The 19,682-nt window shown below is 32.9% G+C and overlaps 1 protein-coding gene across 8 annotated transcripts in view; it reads right to left on the bottom strand.

Annotated features, from left to right (window-relative positions):
• Window positions 1-19,682, bottom strand: part of LOC129808740 (forkhead box protein P1) — a 228,377-nt gene that overhangs the window by 87,680 nt on the left and 121,015 nt on the right. For all 8 annotated transcript variants that reach the window (XM_055858549.1, XM_055858545.1, XM_055858548.1 and 5 more), the window contains exon 2: window positions 9,883-10,071. In XM_055858549.1, the coding sequence (XP_055714524.1) occupies window positions 9,883-10,071 (189 nt within the window). The remainder of the gene's footprint in view (window positions 1-9,882; window positions 10,072-19,682) is intronic.

Here is a 19,682-nt window from a genome sequence, read left to right as displayed (position 1 = left end):
GTTGGAAATTTCCTTTGAAAAGACACTTTCTTCAGGAGATGGAGGGTTTAGAAAAACCAACATTGTTTAGCCATTTCCCAACCGATTTTGATGACTTAAATTGATTAAGAAGGGTTATTAAATTCTTTACTAGATGCAGCTACCGGAATGCTCAAGAAAATTCTGCAAAGTTCGTTGGAAATTTCCTTTGAAAAGACACTTTCTTCAGGAGATGGAGGGTTTAGAAAAACCTACATTGTTTAGCCATTTCCCAACCGATTCTGATGACTTAAATTGATTAAGAAGGGTTATTAAATTCTTTACTAGATGCAGCTACCGGAATGGTCAAGAATATTCTGCAAAGTTCGTTGGAAATTTCCTTTGAAAAGGTACTTTTATTTTTAGGAGATGGAAGCGTTTAGGAAAAAGCTTCACTGTTCATCAGTTTCCCGACCGATTTTGATGATTGATTGCAATTTTGAAAGGTGGATAAATTCTCTAAAGGATTCACTTCAGAGAAAATGCATTTCCTGATCGCGAGTGTCCTGGAAAATTCACTAAAGTTTGTCAAATTTTCCTGTTGGAGATAGTCTTCAAGAGAATCTACAGAGATATGGAAAAGCCTTCACTGTTTAGGCATTTCCCAACCGATTTTGATGATAATAATAGTTCTGGAAAGCCGGAAAAATTCTCTTCGACGTTCTCTTGCAAAGAAAATGAATTTTCTTTGCGTGAACACGTCAGAAAAATCTTCAAAGTTCATTGAAATTCCATTAAGAGGAACTTTCTTGATAAGGTGCAAAGTTTAGGGAAAACTTTCACAGTTCATCCATTTCCCAACTGATTTTGATGGATAAAATATTTTTGGAAAGCCAAAGAAATTCTCTTGGAGGTGCATTTATAAAGAAACTGCATTTTCTTTGCGTGAACACCCCGGAAAATTCGGCAAAGTTCGTTGAAATTCCGTCGAGAGGAACTTTCTTGATAGGATGCAAGGTTTAGGGAAAACCTTCACTGATAATCTATTTCCCATCCGATTTTCACAGTAAAAATAGTTCTAGAAAGGCAATTAAATTCTCCAAGAGATTCACTTGAAAATAAAATACATTTCCTTGTTGCGAATGATCAGGAAAATTTTTCAAAGTTCCTTAAAATTCCTTTGGAAACCACTTTCAGGCAGCAAGAAGCGTAAGGGTTTAGTAAAACCTTCACTGATAATCAATTTCCCAACCGATTTTGATGATAAAAATACTTTTTGAAAGGTAATTACTTTTCCTAAAAGATACACTTGGAAATAAAATAGGTATCCTCAGTGCGAATGGTCAGGAAAATACCCCAAATTTCGTGAAAATTCCTTTGATAGCAAAACTTTCAAGACAAACCACAAAGATTTAGTTAAACCTCCACAGTTAATCTATTTCCCAACCGATTTTGATGGTAAAAATAGTTCTGGAAAGGTCTTTAAATTCTCCAAGAGATTCACTTGAAAAGAAAATACATTTCCTCGGCGCGAATGGTCAGGAAAATTCTCCAAAGTTTATCAAAAAATGCCTTTTGAAACTTACTTTCAAGGCAGGAAGTATTATCCATTTTCCCAACCGAGCGATTTAAAAAAGCGATTAAATTTCCTCTGTGGAAAAATGCAGACAAAATATGGACAGATTTTCCTGGAATTTTCCAGCCCCTTTCCTGCACATTGGGATTTCTAAAGGGAATCCTTGAGGTGTTGTGGAATTGCGGATGGATGGGGATTGAGTAAGGGAAGGGGGGCCTGGAGGAGGTAGGTTGTGAGATAAATATTGGCAGCACACCTTTTTCCATCACTCTATGTGGGGGGGGGGGGGGGTAGGAAAAGTTTAGACGATTGACTTTGGCTGGCAGGGCAGGAAAAACCAAAAAAGGAGAAAGGAATGGGAACTAGAAATACCCAAATATTGCTTGGGAATTTTCTTAAGGTGGAACTTTTTGTGTGTGTATTGGAAAAACCAGGGGGGTGAAGGGGGGGATTTAAAGAAGGAAAATTCAGTGGGATAAATAATATTGAAAGTCAAAAATTGGTAGGGTGGAAAACACTCAATAAACTTCCAATATCTTCTCTACTGTCTCCTCTCCTGACTTATGCTCCTCTTCTTATTTGCCTCTTTCTTTGCTGTTTTCCATCTAAATTTTTCCAAAGAAAAAGAAGAGAGATGGAAAGGAAAAAGGAAGAGAGATATACGACCATTGAACAATGGAAAATTGGTTAGTTATTTGAAAATGAAATTGATAGAGAAATTTAAACAATAACAGAAAAGTTGTTTTGAAAATTCCTTTTTAATTTTAGAGGTCACCTTTTGGGATATTTTCATCAAGAGCTTTTACTCTAAATTTTCCAAAATTTAGGAAAATATTATGAAAAATTTGACTTAGAACGGAGGTCTTAGGTTTTGGGCAAAATAGCTCGAATTCAGTGTTTTTTTCCGAGCTTTTCCCAGCTTTTCTGAGCTTTATTGAGGTTCACCTAAGAGAATTTTCTCAGTGGTTCACAAATTTCCCAAATACAAAGAAAATTTTGTGAAAATTTTAGGAAATTGGAGCTTTTAACTAAAGATGTTCTATATGGAACTTCTTAAAGAATGATTCAAAGAAAATTAGCCCAAATTCAGCGCTTTTACAGAGGCTTTTCCATCAAGAAAACTCCATGTTTTTCTCTTGGCGCCATTAGAGAATTTTCTCAGCGGTCTAAATTTCCTAAAAACCAGGAAAAGCTTAAGGAAAATCTTAGGAAAATGGAGCTTCAAATTTATAATGTTGTAGTGGAAATTACAGTATGCAAAGTAGCCCAAATTCAGCGCTTTTACAGAGGCTTTTCCATCAAGAAAACTCCATGTTTTTTTCTTGGCGCCATTAGAGAATTCTCTCAGCGGTCTAAATTTCCTAAAAACCAGGAAAAGCTTAAGGAAAATCTTAGGGAAATGGAGCTTCAAATTTATAATGTTGTAGTGGAAATTACAGTATGCAAAGTAGCCCAAATTCAGCGCTTTTACAGAGGCTTTTCCATCAAGAAAACTCCATGTTTTTTTCTTGGCGCCATTAGAGAATTTTCTCAGCGGTCTAAATTTCCTAAAAACCAGGAAAAGCTTAAGGAAAATCTTAGGGAAATGGAGCTTCAAATTTATAATGTTGTAGTGGAAATTACAGTATGCAAAGTAGCCCAAATTCAGCGCTTTTTCACAAAGAAAACTCCATGTCTTCTTCTTGGCCTTCTTAGAGACTTTCCTCAGCGGTTCAAATTTCCCAAATACCAAGAAAATTTTGTGAAAATTTTAGGAAATTGAAGCTTTTAACTAAAGGTCTTCTATATGGAACTTCTTAAAGAATGATTCAAGACAAATTAGCCCAAAATTCAGCGCTTTTCCAGCAGCAAAAATCCATTTTCTTTCATTGATTTTCTTAAGAGGCTTTCTTGATTTTGTAAATTTGCAAAAAAACCAGGAAAATCCGGTGAAAATTTTATTGAAAATAGAGGGTTTAATTTAAAGTTTTCTATAGATATCTTAATGAATATTTCTGAGAATTCAGCGCCTAATTAGCAGCATTACCAACAAGAAAAATCAATATTTTCTCCTTGGCTTCCTTAGAGAATTTTCCCAACCGTCTAAATTTCCTGAAAACCAGGAAAAGCTTAAGGAAAATTTTAGTAAATTTGAGCTTCAAAATTAAAATCTTCTCAAGAATTCCTAGGGAATTATTGTAAGCAAAGTAGCTCAAATTCAGCGCTTTTTCAGAAGCTTTTTCACAAAGAAAACTCCTAGTTTTCTTCTTGGCTCCCGTAGAGAATTTTCTCAGCGGTCCAAATTTCCTAAAAACCAGGAAAAGCTTTAGGAAAATCTCAGGAAAACGGAGTTTAAACTTAAAATGTTCTCAGGAACTCTAAGGGAATTATTGTATGCAAAGTAGTTGAAATTCAGCGCTTTTCCAGAAGCTTTTCCACAAAGAAAACTTCATGTTTTCTTCTTGGCTCCCTTATAGAATTTTCCCAGAGGTCTAATTTCCTAAAAACCAGGAAAAACTTAAGGAAAATCTTAGGAAAATGGAGCTTTAAACTTAATCTTCTCAGGAATTCCAAAGGAATTATTGTATGCAAAGTAACTCAAATTCAGCGCTTTTCCAGAAGCTTTTTGACAAAGAAAACTCCATGATTTTTTCTTGGCCCCCTTTGAGAATTTTTCCAATGGTCTAAATTTCCTAAAAAACCAGGAAAAGTTTGAGGAAAATCTTAGGAAAATGGAGCTTTAAAATTAAAATCTTCTCAGGAACTAAAAGGGAATTATTGTATGCAAAGTAGCTGAAATTCAGCGCTTTTCCACAATGAAAACTCCATGTTTTCTTCTTGGCTCCCTTAGAAAATTTTCTCAGCGGACCAAATTTCCTATAAACCAGGAAAAACTTAAGGAAAATCTTAGGAAAATGGAGCTTTAAACTTAATCTTCTCAGGAACTCCAAAGGAATTATTGTATGCAAAGTAACTCAAATTCAGCGATTTTCCAGAAGCTTTTTCTGCAGGAAAATGTCTTTAAATTGAACTACATAAGGAAAATCCTTTTTCCTCTTTGGCTACCTTCTGGGAACTTTCCTTAAATTTTCAATAAAGGTCTTAGAAATGGTAAAGAATTCTAAAAGCTTTTCCAAGCTGATTTCCTGGGAAAATTTATAGAATTTGACCAATTAAAGTCTCTTTTGGGAAATGCACATCCCCCATTTTTCTCCATTCGTTCCACATTCAACCCTTTTTTGTGTAGTGGGGCTTTTCTCATGCATTTTCATGCGAATGCAGTGCGACTTTTCCGCGGACAGGAACAATTTAAAAAAAAAAAGAGAAAAAAAAGAAAAACCAAAGGGTAGAATGGGAAAAAAAAGTGTTACTGATGCAAATAAAAGCTTGGCAAAAGCACGGAAGCACTTGCAATATAAACTAACGAGTTGGCTATGTTTACATCAATCATTTCGTTAGCATGCACTAGTCCTCTAATTTATCCATCAACAATGTGTGCTAACTCCTGTGGAAAGGTGTTGTGGAAATAGCAACAAAAACACATGGTGGAAAAAAAATACATAAAACCAGGTGTACGATAAATGGGATAGGTCAATAGAAGTCGGGAAAAATAGATATATGTCCAGAGTAACAATGGAAGTCAATAAAATTAATTCTATTATCCTGGTAAAGTATCACTCTGTGTTATTTTGCTTTTTGTCTTGTTGCTCATACTCCATTTAATTGGTTTTTCTTTTACTCATTTTCCGGAATACCTTAAATATGATGAAATTAATAATAATTCTAGCAGATTTTGCAGTGCATTCCTTGTAGGGTAAAGTAATACAAGTTAGATAGGAAATGTATTGTATCACTTTACGCTATTTTAAAAGAATCTAAATGGTGCTTGAAAAATTCTAGCAGTTCATTTTTTTTTCCCACGATAAGGAAAATAGATTTTCTCCTATTTTCTGTATTGCAGTATTAGTAAAATTCTAGCAGATCTCTAGCAGATCGAAAAGAAATTAATGTAGTGTCTCTTATTAAAATTCATAGTAAAATATAATTATTGCAGTTTTTCTTCCAAATCAAATGGTAAATGGAAACGATTCTCCTTTCAATTCTTCAGTCAATTGTTTGATTTTTCTAGCATTTTCTTGCACTCTACAATAAATAAAATATTACTTGAATTATTGTAGTTCAAGTCATACACTAAATCAAGTTGATGCATATTTATTACAGTTTCTTACCCAATTGGATAAGTACACGAATTTATTGTAATTTTCTAGCAGTCTTTAAAAGGATTGGCAAATTATTGCACTTCAATTAAGACAATTTTCTCATAGTAAAACCCAATGAAGCATATTTATTGCAGTATTCTTCCAATGCAAAAATAAAAAATACCCATTTTCCAACCTATTTTCATACTAAAAGTATTCTCTAAAAGATGAAGAAAGTCTCTCAAAGGTCCATTCATAAAGAAAAACCATTTTCTTTGCGTGAACATCCCGGAAAATTCAGTTGAGAGGAGCTTTCTCGATAAGGTGCAAGGCTTAGGGAAAACCTTCACTGCTAATCCATTTCCCAACCGATTATGATGATTAAAATATTTTTGGAAAGCAGAAGAAATTCTCGTAAAGATTAATTGATAAAGAAAATGCATTTTCCTGGCGCGAACATTCCGGAAAATTTGTCAAATTTCGTTGAATTTCCGTTAAGATGAATTTTCTGGATATGATGCAAGCTTTAGAGAAAAACCTTCACTGATAATCTATTTCCCAACCGATTTTGATGGTTAAAATATTTTTGGAAAGCCAAAGAAATTCTCTTAAAGGTTCATTCGTAAAGAAAATCCATTTTCTTGGCGTGAACATCCTGGAAAATTCTTCAAATTTCGTTGAATTTCCGTTAAGAGGAATTTTCTGGATATGATGCAATGTTTAGGGAAAAACCTTCACTGCTTATCGATTTTCCAACCGATTTTGATGATTGATTGCAATTTGAAAAGGTGAATAAATTCTCTAAAGGATCCACTTCAGAGAAAAATGCATTTCACCATTGCGATTGGTCTGGAAAATTCACTAAAGTTTATCAAATTTCTCTTTGGAAATAGTAGCTTCTTGAAGAGAAGCTACTATTTATCCATTTCCCAACAGATTTTGATGATAAAAATAGTTTCGAAAAGTCCTTTAAATTCTCTATGAGAAAACTGGCAAAATATACTCCATTTTCTTGGCGCGTTTGGGAAGGAAAATTCTTCAAAAATTTTCAAAATCCCTTCAAAGAACTTCTTTCGAGAGAAAGTGTAAGGGTTTGGAAAAACCTTCACTGTTTAGCCATTTTCAAACCGATTTTGATGATTTAAATTGATTTGGAAAGACGATTAAATTCTCTAAGAGACGCATTTATCAGAATAGTCAGGAAAATTCAGCAAAGTTCGGTGAAATTTTCTTTGAAAATAACTTTTCCGACAATGTGTAAGGGTTTAGGAAAACCTTCATTGTTTATCGATTTCCCAACCGATTTTGATGATTGATTGCAATTTGGAAAGGTGAATAAATTCTCTAAAGGATCTACATCAGAGAAAATGCATTTCCTCATCGTGAGTGTTCTGGAAAATTCACTAAAATCTGTCAAATTTCCCTTTGGGGACAATATTGAAGAGAAGCAACAGGGATATGGAAAACCCTTCACTGTTTATCCATTTCCCAACCGATTTCCACAATAAAAATATATTTGGAAATGTCTTTAAATTCTCTATGAGAAAAATTGCTAAAGTAAATGAATTTTCCTCATCGCGGAAAATTCATCAAAGTCTAACAAATGTCCCTTGGGGACCGTCTTTAAGAGAAGCTACAGGGATATGGATAACACTTCACTGTTAAGTCATTTCCAGACCGATTTTCATGGTAAAAATATATTTGGAAAGGTCTTTAAATTCTCTGTGAGAAAAGTTGGAAAAGAAAATGCATTTCCTTGGCTCGATTGGTCAGGAAAATTCTTCAAAATTGGATGAAATTCCTTTGAATTAACTTTCTTAAGAATATGCAAGTGTTTGGGAAAACCTTCTCTGCTAATACATTTCCCAACCGATTTTCCAAAGTAGGAAAATTCATGAGGGCCAGGAAAATCCCCTCTAATATTATCAATAATTTCTTAAGATAGGATTGTGCTTTTGTAAGGTGAAAATTGTTTTTGTATTTTTTTTTTTTTTACAAATTTTCCAATAATATACTCATTGAAAAATTGAGACTTTTTGGGATATTTGATAGAAAAAGAAAATACAAGGCAAAAATGAATTTGAAAATAAAAGAAAAAAATTTAGAAACAAATGGAAAAACGTGTTGGAAAATAAAGAGGGCGGAGTTTTTGGTGCGCATTGGAGCTTTTTCCCCACCAAAACAATTCTCCAATAGTGATTTTCTTGGGAGAAATAATTTTACCAAATACAGAGACAGAGAAAAAGAGAGAGAGAGAGAGTTCTTGTTGGTTGTGTGGATTTTCCATGTGGAAATTCTCTATTTTTCTTCAATTTTCTTGCTTTTTTTCTGTCGTCTTGTCTTATCTTCCTTGTGAAAATGCAATGAGATACATTTAAAAGTATTTTGAATGTATATAGTTCCAAAGTGGTAATATTTTCATTGGATCCTTTTTCATTGGAAAATTTTCTCACATTTTCCATATTTTAATTTATTCTTTTTTTTTGTCCATGTGACCAGAGATTGTTGGTATATAAATGCAATAAAAGGGACTGAGAAAAAAAAGAAGTACATGAGAAAATTGATACAAGACACGCCTCCTGAGCTTTTCCGAGGAGCTTTTCTGACAGAAAGAGAGAGAGAGAATAAGAGAGAGAGAGAGACTGATATTCCATGGATGGAAAATTAATGCACAATTGTGAATATATATATTACTTAAGAAAGTTCAAATACGTAATAACAGAAAATTTTGCACGAGAGAAAAGTTAGTTTTCCCAACTAGGCGATTTGACGGCAAGATTTTCTTATAAAGAAAATGCAAAGGTGTAGGAAAACTTTCACTGTTAATCCATTTTCCAATCGATTTTGATGATAGAAGTAGTTTTGGAAAGGTGATTCCGTTGAGAGGAACTTTCTTGATATGATGCAAGGTTTAGGGAAAACCCTTCACCGTTTATCCATTTTCCAACCGATTTTGATGATTAAAATATTTTTGGAAAGCCGAAGAAATTCTCTTGGAGGTTCATTTATAAAGAAAATGCATTTTCTCTGCGTGAACACCCCGGAAAATTCTTCAAAGTTCGTTGAAATTTAGAGAGGGACTTTTTTCATAAGATGCAAGGTTTAGGGAAAAGCTTCAGTACTAATCCATTTTCCAACCGATTTTGATGATTAAAATATTTTTGGAAAGCCAAAGAAATTCTCTTCGAGGTTCGTTTATGAAGAAAATACATTTTCTTGGAGCGAATATCCCGGAAAATTCTGCAAAGTTCGTTGAAACTCCGTTGAGAGGACTTTCTTGATAAGATGCAAGGTTTAGGGAAAACCCTTCACCGTTTATCCATTTTCCAACCGATTTTGATGATTAAGATATTTTTGGAAAGCCGAAGAAATTCTCTTGAAGGTTTGTTTAAGAAGAAAATCCATTTTCTTGGCGCGTTTGGGAAGGAAAATTCTTCAAAGTTCGTTGAAATTCCATTGAGAGGAATTTTCTTGATAAGATGCAAGGTTTAGGGAAAAGCTTCACTGCTAATTCGTTTCCCAACCGATTTTGATGATTGAAATATTTTTGGAAAGGCGAAGAAATTCTCTTAAAGGTTCATTTACGAAGAAAATGCATTTTCTTCGCGTGAACATCCGGGAAAATTCGTCAAAATTTGTTGAAAAAATCCGTTGAGAGGAATTTTCTTGATAAGATGCAAGGTTTAGGGAAAAGCTTCACTGTTTATCAATTTCCCAACCGATTTTCATAATTGATTGCAATTTGAAAAGGTGAATAAATTCCTTAAAGGATCTACTTCAGAAAAAATGCATTTCCTCATCGTGAGTGTTCTGGAAAAGTCACTAAAATCTATCAAATTTCCCTTTGGGGATAGTCTTCAAGAGAAGCTACAGAGATATGGAAAACCCTTCACTGTTTATCCATTTCCCAACCGATTTTCACAATAAAAATATATTTGGAAAGGTCGTTAAATTCTCTATGAGAAAATTGCAAAAGAAAATGTATTTCATTGTCGCGATTGGTCAGGAAAATTCATCAAAATTATACAAAATTCCTTTGAAGTATAACTTTCTTATGAATATGCAAGTGTGAGGAAAACCCTTCACTGTTTATCCATTTCCCAACCGATTTTCACAATAAAAATATATTTGGAAAGCTAAAGAATGTGTAATATTTTCGGAGTGATTTACCTTTATCAGTGTTGAATGATCGAAATTTGGATCGATATTCTCCACAAATTTGGCAGAAGCTCTCACAACATCAGCTCCTTTCAGTCGACGATTGTGACTCAAGAAGCTGTGAACACCTTTGGAAAATCGTGTATGATTCCTGATCCAATTATCCTGTCCAGAATTGCACAGATTCTCACCGATGTGACTCTGAAAAAATAATTTATATTATTTATATTAATATAACAAATAATATAAGGGATATAAGGCATTGCCTATGTTCTTAAGAAAGGGGTTTACCCAAGTGCATAAAGTAAGTCCTTTGTTAAGTACTTATTAAGTCCTTAATTAAGGCTTTGGAAAGAGATGGAACAATTTGACGTTTCAGAAAAATATAATTGCCCAGGGAAAATCCTCTCAAAATTCAATTAAACTCATTTGAAAATCTCCTTTCACGACAAAGTGTAATTCAATTGATTTTGTTAATAAACAAAACGTCCCAGCTTCGCGGAATGCTCGAACTCACGAGATAGAGCTAACCCTGAATTTGCTTTTTGCATAATCTTTTGGAATAACTGATCTACTAGAGATCAAATTGATTCATAAATCACAAAAGCAGTTGAAAATCAAAAAAACGGTACTTAACCGATTCATTACCGATGACGACCGATGCATCCGGATTCTAAATTGAAATACCTTTCCAAAAAATCCAAATTTAACCAAATCGGTTGAAAAATGAGCCCTCCAAAGTGGTTGACCTATTTGACCTATTTGACCTTCAATAAATAGCGAATTTTCCCGTCATTTGGGCGAAATGTTCGCCAGAACCAGCTCCAGAACATATCCAAAAATCATTGAAAAAGCTTGGGCCAATTTTGAGAAAAACCAAAAAAAGAGTTATTGTTTTTTATTGGGGGTCATCGAAGACTGGAAGTCGATATCTCTTACCGTTTAAGCTCCAGAAGAGTGACAAGTGGAAAAAAGTCGATGGTATAACTACTCTCTCTTTGAGTTCGAGCAGTAAAATAGACTTGGAAAGCTAACTAAAAATATCCTTAAAGATACTTTGAAAATAAGGATAAATATTATCCTGTCTTGTCTTGGAAAATACCTCCAAAATTCTAAGAATATTGACTGAAGATACTGCTTATCGCATTTATCCAAAAAAAAACGCTCTAAATAATAATTTTCAGATTGAAAATATTTTCAGACAGTCCTTTTGACCCTTTTGACCCTTTTGACCTTCAGCAACCATTGGTCTTTTTCTCAAGTTACTAAAGCTAATTCTTTCAGTCCGTTTTCTCTCAATCTGATACTCTCTGTACCTCTGTAACCTTTTGATAACGTTGATAAGTTATCAAAAAAAAAGAAAACAGAAACCCCAATCGATATGTAAAGGGTAAAGTGCCAATGTATCGTACACGATCCCATGCTTCCGATGTTTCTCAATAAATGTGACTCATTGCCACCTAGATTTAAAAAAAAAAGAAAGTGAAAAACTAGGGGAAAGTACCCAGTTTTGGGAATAAACTATCGGCCATAAGTTTGTTGACAAAGCAAGATTCGATAAATTAAGTGGAATAAATTATAGAAAAATTCCTTTTTCAAATCTTCTTCCAAAAACTAGGGGAAAGTACCCAGTTTTTGGGAATAAACTATCAGCCAAAAGTTTGTTGACAAAGCAAGATTCGAGAAATAATGCAGAATAAATTATGGAAAAATTCCTTTTTCAAATCTTTCTCCAAAAATCTAAAGGAAAGTGCTCAATTTTGGAAATAAACTATCGTCCAAAAGTTTGTTGACAAAACAATATTCGAGATAATTCATAATAATTTCTCAAAAAATAGTTTCTTTCCAAAAAAAAATTGACCATTTGTTCTTGTTCGATCCCAGAGATATTGCTCTTTTTGCAGTGTGAATAACTTAAGATTTTCCGGGTTGATTCCTTTTTCTCAGGAGATTGTATGCATATCTTGATTGAAAATTTTCCCCTTCTGTCCTTTTTTTTGCACGTTGAAAAGTAAAAAAAAAAGAAAAGGGTTGGAAGGGTGAAAGAAAGATATAGGGAGTTGTCCTGTCTTCTTCCTTGAAAATGTGGAGAGATGATATCCTAAGGATTACGACATTTCGATGCTTTCAAACAACCCACATTTCTCTATGTCTCTTAAATCCATCGGTCTCTAGACATCCCCTCTCCCTCCCTCTCCCTCCCTCTCCCTCCCCCTCCCATCTACACCTTCCCCTTCCCGAGGCTTTCTACTTGACATATTTCACACATTTTGTCGTTGAACAACCTTGGCTTTCGAGACCGTACGATTGGGCAGGGACTAAAGGTAGGGCAAAAAATAAGAAAGTTGGAGAGAATCTAGGAGAATAGTCAAATTGATGATGATTATCTTAGATAGAGGGGTATGTGGTGAGAGCAGGGGGAAGGATATCACTCGGACTCTCGGAGAAAGCATCAGAGGAAAACAAATTCAAATTTGTTCATATGTCACTGACAGAGAGAATCATTTGGAAAATATACCTCTACTCTATATATATACATTTCCTCCTTCAAAATTTTATGCGGGACACTTTTCCTCAATCCAGTGTGTGCGGGTATTATGTCTCTATATTGGAGATAATTCGATGAAAATCACCAAATAAGATAATGATATACCCACAGATTTTCTCTCCCCCAAATAAATAGTATTTTCGTACTAAAAATCTGTCAAATTTTGTTAAATTTTTTAAAGTACTTTTAACGTCAAATAAGTATTTGACTTTGTAAGTTATCAAAAGAAAAAAAAAATAGAAACCCATCGATATGTAAAGGGGAAAGTGCCAATGTATCGTACACGATTCAAAGTTTTCGATGTTTCTCAATAAATTTGACTCAATGCCACCTAGATTAAAAAAGAAAAAAAAAGAGAAAAACCAGGGAAAAGTGCCCAGTTTTGGGAATATACCATCGGCCAAAAGTTTGTTGACAAAGCAAGATTCGAGAAATAATGTAGAATAAATGATAGAAAAATTAATTTTTCAAATCTTTGTCCAAAAACTAGGGGAAAGTGCTCAGTTTTGGGAATAAATTATCGGCCAAAAGTTTGTTGACAGACCAATATTCGAGAAATAATGTAGAATAAATGATAGAAAAATTATTTTTTCAAATCTTTGTCCAAAAACTAGGGGAAAGTACCTAGTTTTGGAAATATACCATCGGCCAAAAGTTTGTTGACTCACCAATATTCGAGAAATAATGTAGAATAAATGATAGAAAAATTATTTTTTCAAATCTTTGTCCAAAAACTAGGGGAAAGTGTTCAATTTTAGGGATTTTAGGACTATACTATCGGCCAAAAGTTTGTTGACAAAGCAAGATTTGAGAGGAATCAAAATGGTTTCCCAAAAATACAGTGGGACCTCGATAGAGTCAACTCCCGATAGAGGTAATCTCCAATAGAGTCAACTGCTATTTTTTTACTCTACGGACTCCGATAGAGTCAACTTTTCCTTTATTATTGAACTAATAATATTACAATGATATTATTATGATTTTTTCGAAATTAAAGTCAGTGTTTTTGATTAAATCAATGCAATGATATTTACACAAGAAAAACATTTATGTAAGTACAAGGTAATTATTATTTATGACAAAATTTGTATATTAACCGTCTATAATCATTTTCCAACAAAATAATTTTCTTTTCATGATTTTAAGCATTTTAACCGATTGAAAGTTGCCTTGTCTTTCCTCACTTGTCTCAAGACATTTCGATAAGGTCTATGACCGTAATGTAAGGAAATTTTTAATGTAAAGAAAAATGTATAGGATGCTATATTTTATTGAATACAATATAGCGAAAAAACTTTTTGGAATTTTTTTCATAACTTTAATAAATTTACTTGTTTAAAAAATATGTATTCAAATGTATTTCAGGGATTCTAACCGAATAATAGGTTTTTCCGCGATTAAAATGCACAAAACTGTCTTATGTGGAGCTGTTGTTTTTCATTTAGACAAGAATGAAAACACGGCGGTGACTGAGACAACTACTAAAATTGACGAAATTTATTTTAAAATATTTAAAATTAATTTTCATTATGAGAATTTAAATATTCGTCATTTTTTAGCTTAAAAATTAACTATATAGCAAATAGCTAGAGACTTCCAAAGAATATCCTAGATTCCTTCAATATTCTACTTTGCAATTACGTACAAACATAAGAAAAAATAACTTTTGGTATCTAGGAAAAATTATTTTCTTTATGGGACACCGGTGTTTCAATCGTCCTTAAAGGATTAATATTGTGGGTGCATTAAATTACCCATTTTCTTCCTTTAAAAGAGAAGTAAAATTGAAATAAAAATAATTCCTTTATTTCCTGCAAAATATTTGTAGTATTTGATGAGGAATAATTTAATTTCTGGCTATAATCTTTATAAAAAAAAATCCGAAAAAATATCAAGAGAAAAAAATTAAACGCTAGTTGATAAGTCAAATACAGTTTCAATTAAATTTAAATTTATTTACAGCAAATAGAGTTTGATCCTGATACAAGAACGTGGTAAAATAGTTAAATTAAGGCCAAGAGGCAGTTAAAGGAGAAAACGTTAGAATTCTGCATTATTTTCAAGAAAAACTTTATGAAATTTTGCTAATAAATTGACGGGTTTTCTTTAATAGATCTCTTCTGAAGTTATTAAAAATATGGTCTATGACAATTCGTAATGAAATGTTAATTTATTTTTATAGGATAGATAAATTCAATAACTATTTAACTATAGGGGAGACTGGGGCAAAAAGTCACAAATCGAAAAATACAAAATTCAATATCTTCCAAGATAAATAAGATAGCGATTTAAAATTTTTTCCATAGATAGCCTCCATAGGTCTTCTTCAATATCGTAAGTTTGTTAGAATTTGGACAAGGAATTAAGAAAATAAAAAAATATCGAAATTTTTAGCCCTATTTTTGAAATATTTTCCTTGCAGAAGATAACAATTATTACCTACTTATTTTTCAAAATTGATGCACTGGTGAATATTTCCTAAATGATTTTTATTCTTTGAATATGAATCCTCTATCTATTTTAGAACTTCACAAAAGTTCTTTTCTGCAGAAATCCTTTTATTAAAAATTGCCACTCGGGGTAAAAAGTAACAAAAGCTATCGAGCAAAAAGTTACAAAAAAGCGAATCAATTTCTGATGTCTCACGGCGAAAAGAATCGTCATTGTCATGTGTCGCCGTTTGTTGTTTGAATTGGTCAAACGATTTGCAGTCTTTTGTGTGTTTTTTTTTCTAAAATAGCTCGAAAAGCGCTTTTCTCGTTTTCTCACTTTTCTCACAGAAAAATACGGTGTTTTACAAAGGTGTAGATGAATAAATTTTATATGAAAATATGTCCTCTATGTATTTTTTTCAAATTTACGGAAGCCCGTAATGAAGCGAATCAAAATATGATAATACCCAATGTCTCGTACTATTTGCCCCAGCATTTTTGAGAATAGTCACAAAATTACCATTTAGAAATTAGCTCGATAAACGTATTTCCTTACAAAATAGGTTAACATTACTTTCACAGAGTTGTAGAGCGGTAAATTTCCTATAAAACTGCGCTAATTAGAAATTTTTGAAGCGATCGAGTAGCTTGTAAAAAAATAAAACATCCATTTTGTGACTTTTTGCCCCAGTCTCCCCTTTTCCACGAACTTATGGAATCATCCAATAGTTATTTTTGATAGTTTCCAGTAGCTAATTTCGATAAAAAAAAAACAATATTTATTTAACCCTCAGAACAAGATTTAATTGTGCTATAAGCTAAACAGCACTTTTCCTACTGTAATTAAATAAAAAGCGCAAAAATCGTTTCATTTTTGAGACTTCCACTTCCGCCGTGTACTTCTACCTCAGTGTACACCACTTCCAAGCTAATATCTTAAAAAAAGGTGAATCAAATGATCCACCTTTTTTTACCAGTGATCGCCCAAAAGTTTGTTGACAGAGCAAGATTCGATAAAACAGGCGGAATAAATGATAGAAAAATTACTTTTTCGAATTTTTCTCTTAGAACCTTGAAGTTTGACAATTCAAGTTTGTAATTATGAAACTTTTTTTTCTGGAAAACATCATTGGATTTGCTCTTTTCGTGTCATTTTTTAAATCTTTCTAAGACAAATTGGTTGCTTATTGTATTATTTATACAGATTGCAATAAATAAGTGCGTCAAAAAAAAACTTTCTCCAAAAACTAGGGGAAAGTACCCAGTTTTGGAAATATACCATCGGCCAAAAGTTTGTTGACAAAGCAGTATTCGATAAATAATGCAGAATAAATTATGGAAAAATTACTTTTTCAAATCTTTCTCCAAAAATCTAAAGGAAAGTGCTCAGTTTTGGAAATAAACTATCGTCCAAAAGTTTGTTGACAAAGCAATATTCGAGATAATTCAAAATGATTTTTTCAAAAATAATTCCTTTCCTCTAATTGACCATTTTTTTTGTACATTTCTTAAGAGATATGGGAAAAATTTAGTCATTATGTGGCATTGGAATCGTATACGAACTATAGGTACTTTCCCCGTTGTGCGTGGTGTCTTTGGTGTTCTCCTTAGCCATGGGTGGTATTATTACCAAAATGCTTAACGCCTTGTAACTCCGTGACAACACACAACACATTGTAATCTGTGCTAAGGGATTTTTCCTCATACCGCCCCCCCCTTCCATCAAACTATGTATATATATATATATAGATCATCAGTATAGGGAAAATTCCAAAGGAAAACGGTGTGTGCTTACTGTTTTTCCGCCTCCCAAAACTACCCCAACTTCCCTGTCTTCATCCTAAAATACAGTGTGTTGGTTTGAATTAGCATTTTCCGAGAGAGTGTTGTACAGTGTTATGCGTCTTTCAGAGGCTGGCTTTTCCACCAGGAAAATCTCTATATATATATATGTACATATATCCATGTACATTTAAAACACAAAACACCATACAAAATAATTGTTTTATTAATCCATTTCAGCAACGATTTAATTGCAGGACTCCTCTTTCCACGGAAAATTCTGGGAAGGGGGAGGGGGAAGGGGGGTATTTCTCCTATATGGGAAATATTGTGTGGGATTTATACACAGACACAGAAAGGTTTTTCCAACTGAAAACACGGGGAGGGTGGAGAAGGCGGAGACAAAGTGGTGCAGTTGATCATTAATTTTGTCATTTTGTTTTTGGGGTTGGTTTATGAGGGGAAGGAGGGGGGGGGAGGCTAAAGGGTAGGGGGAGGGTTAGGGGTGGTAGAATGAAGAGGAAAACCACCCGGGGAAAAAGCATAAACGATTAATTGGTTGAAATATTTTGACTTTCACTTCAGTGTTAATTTTAAGGATTTAATTATATTTTTTTCTTTCAAAAATTTTATTGAAGATAGTGGTCCAAATAACCCTCCTACAATTTCCAAATATCTTCAGGATAGAGTATCCCTACCCAAGGGGCATTTGATATCCAAATAATGTATGTGTCAAATGTAACCAACATATTTTCAACGTAATCGAGCTATTTCTAAAAGAATATAATGTATGAACATGATGGAAGTACTATATTATCTGAAAATTATGTGCTTTGTATGCCAGAAAAATAACTTAACTGAAAAATACCTAGAAAATATCACTCATTTTCTTTTAATAAGAATAATACATTTTATTTGATAAATTCCTGTTATTATATGGAGTTTTCCCCTTAAAATTACAACTAAATGTTTTTATATCCGTAAACAAGTCATAATATAATCTATTTTGGAGTGAAAATGTATAAAACTATGTCAAAAATTTCTAAAGTATATTTATCTTACATATGCATGCCATTATGTTTACATAAAGTCGTGAAATTGTATGAACATCATGTTTTGATATTTTTTAGTTATATTTGTTCCGTAAAGGAGACAAATTGTATGCAACTTGTGTCCTTTTTGTATGACTCTGCCAGATTGTCAAATTCTGCTTTGTTTACTAAGCAAATGTTCATCTGCCAGTGAAAATTTGTAAAAAAAAAAGTGATGTCTAATATAAATTGGAGTCCTGAAGGGTGCCAGCGTCTGCATTAGAGTCGAGTACTCTATCTATGTAGGTATTAAATTTTGCAAAATAAGTGTAAATGATGAAAAAAATAGTGAATTAATACTTTGTTTATGAAAGCTAACATTTTTCTTCTTTAATTGCATTGTAGCGAAACTCCAAGCATTAGGGACAACTTCCTGGTCTTCTGTTGTGAAACCAAATTGCAGAAGGAGTATCCAGAATGCAGAAAAAGTTCACGAAACGCATAAAATTTTCATAAAATATACAATGTTAATAAAATGAACGACATTTTATAAATATAATCACTAAAATATATAAAAATGTGTTATTGTCTACTTTTCTTACATATTGGGGTTATAATATCTTGATTTTATTTCTTTCGGAACAAAGAGAATATTATGGCGTGGAAAAATACAGAAAATTGGTGCTGTCAAACCCAAATTAATGGAGAAATTATTCACAAAACGTTACAGTGCAGTGATATTTGTCCAGAATAGGATTAAAAGGGCTGTATTCTATCAAAACATGCTGAAAAAAATCTGAAAACTATAAGTTTTTTGAATGATGTAATGGAAAAAGTAATAAATTCATTCAATTTTATTTTCTTTAATTTCCCAGCTTTCCCTTGAGAATTTCAGGTCGGGAATGAAATTTTGTTCACTAATATTGTGTCTCTTAACGCAAAACAGTCGTTGCATTAAATCTTCATACGCAATAAAAGTGCACGAGTCACAGGAAATCTGACTGAATCGTTGATGATAAATAAATTATTTATTTGAGGAAAATGTTTAAGCAAATCTTAAATGAAAATGGAAAAGAAATGACAATTCCACGATCAGTAGTTATAAAATTGATATTGTATAGTGATTATATTTTATTTAGTCATAATCGATACATTTTACTGTGCATGATGACGTGATTACGTCTAATATGAAAAATTGTTATTTTTCGGATGTAAAAATTCCCCATTCACCCGAATATGGACCTCTTTTATGCGGTTATATAGAAGAAATTTGTAAAATCTTTGCCATTATTTTAGTACAGATATCAGACATCTCTACTCATTTATAGCGATAAATGCTCCTTGGGCAATATTGTATCATCTGACGGAGAACAGTCATTGCATTAAACTTTCATACGCAATAAAAGTGCACGAGGCACAGAAAATGTCACTAAATTGTCAAAGATAAATGAATATTTATTCGAGTAAAATATTTGAGCAAGTCCTAAAGAAAAAAATACAAAAGAAATGACAGTTCTTCAGTTGATAGTTATAAAATTGATATTGTATAGTGATTATATTTTATTTAGTCATAATCGATATATTTTACCATACAAAATGACGTGATTATATCTTAAATAAATAATTGTGGTATTATGAATGCAAAAATTCCCCATTCACTCAAATATGGACCTCTTTTATGCAGTTATATAGAAGAAATATGTAAAGTCTTCGCCATCGTTTTCGTATAGATGTTAGACATATCTACTCATTTATAGCGACAAATGCTCCTTGGGTAGCTATCTCCTATCCCAAAATATAACTCCAAAAGACAATCCCAGCCGCAGACACATACCATTGTCGTTTTTGGGGCTGTATTAAATGTCTTTTGCATCTATCTTCCTTACGACGTGACATCATCAATTTGTAATGGCGCTGATACGAAAACAAGGCAATAAATACCCAGTGAAATTGACTATTTCTTACTTATACCCCAAGTCCAGACACCAATCCCATACACACCACCCCCCCTCCCCTAAA

Source organism: Phlebotomus papatasi, chromosome 5 (assembly GCF_024763615.1).
Source record: "Phlebotomus papatasi isolate M1 chromosome 5, Ppap_2.1, whole genome shotgun sequence".
In the NCBI taxonomy this organism is placed as follows: domain Eukaryota; kingdom Metazoa; phylum Arthropoda; class Insecta; order Diptera; family Psychodidae; genus Phlebotomus; species Phlebotomus papatasi.
Note: the sequence above shows the minus strand (reverse complement) of the source record. Positions and strands in the feature narration are given on the sequence as shown.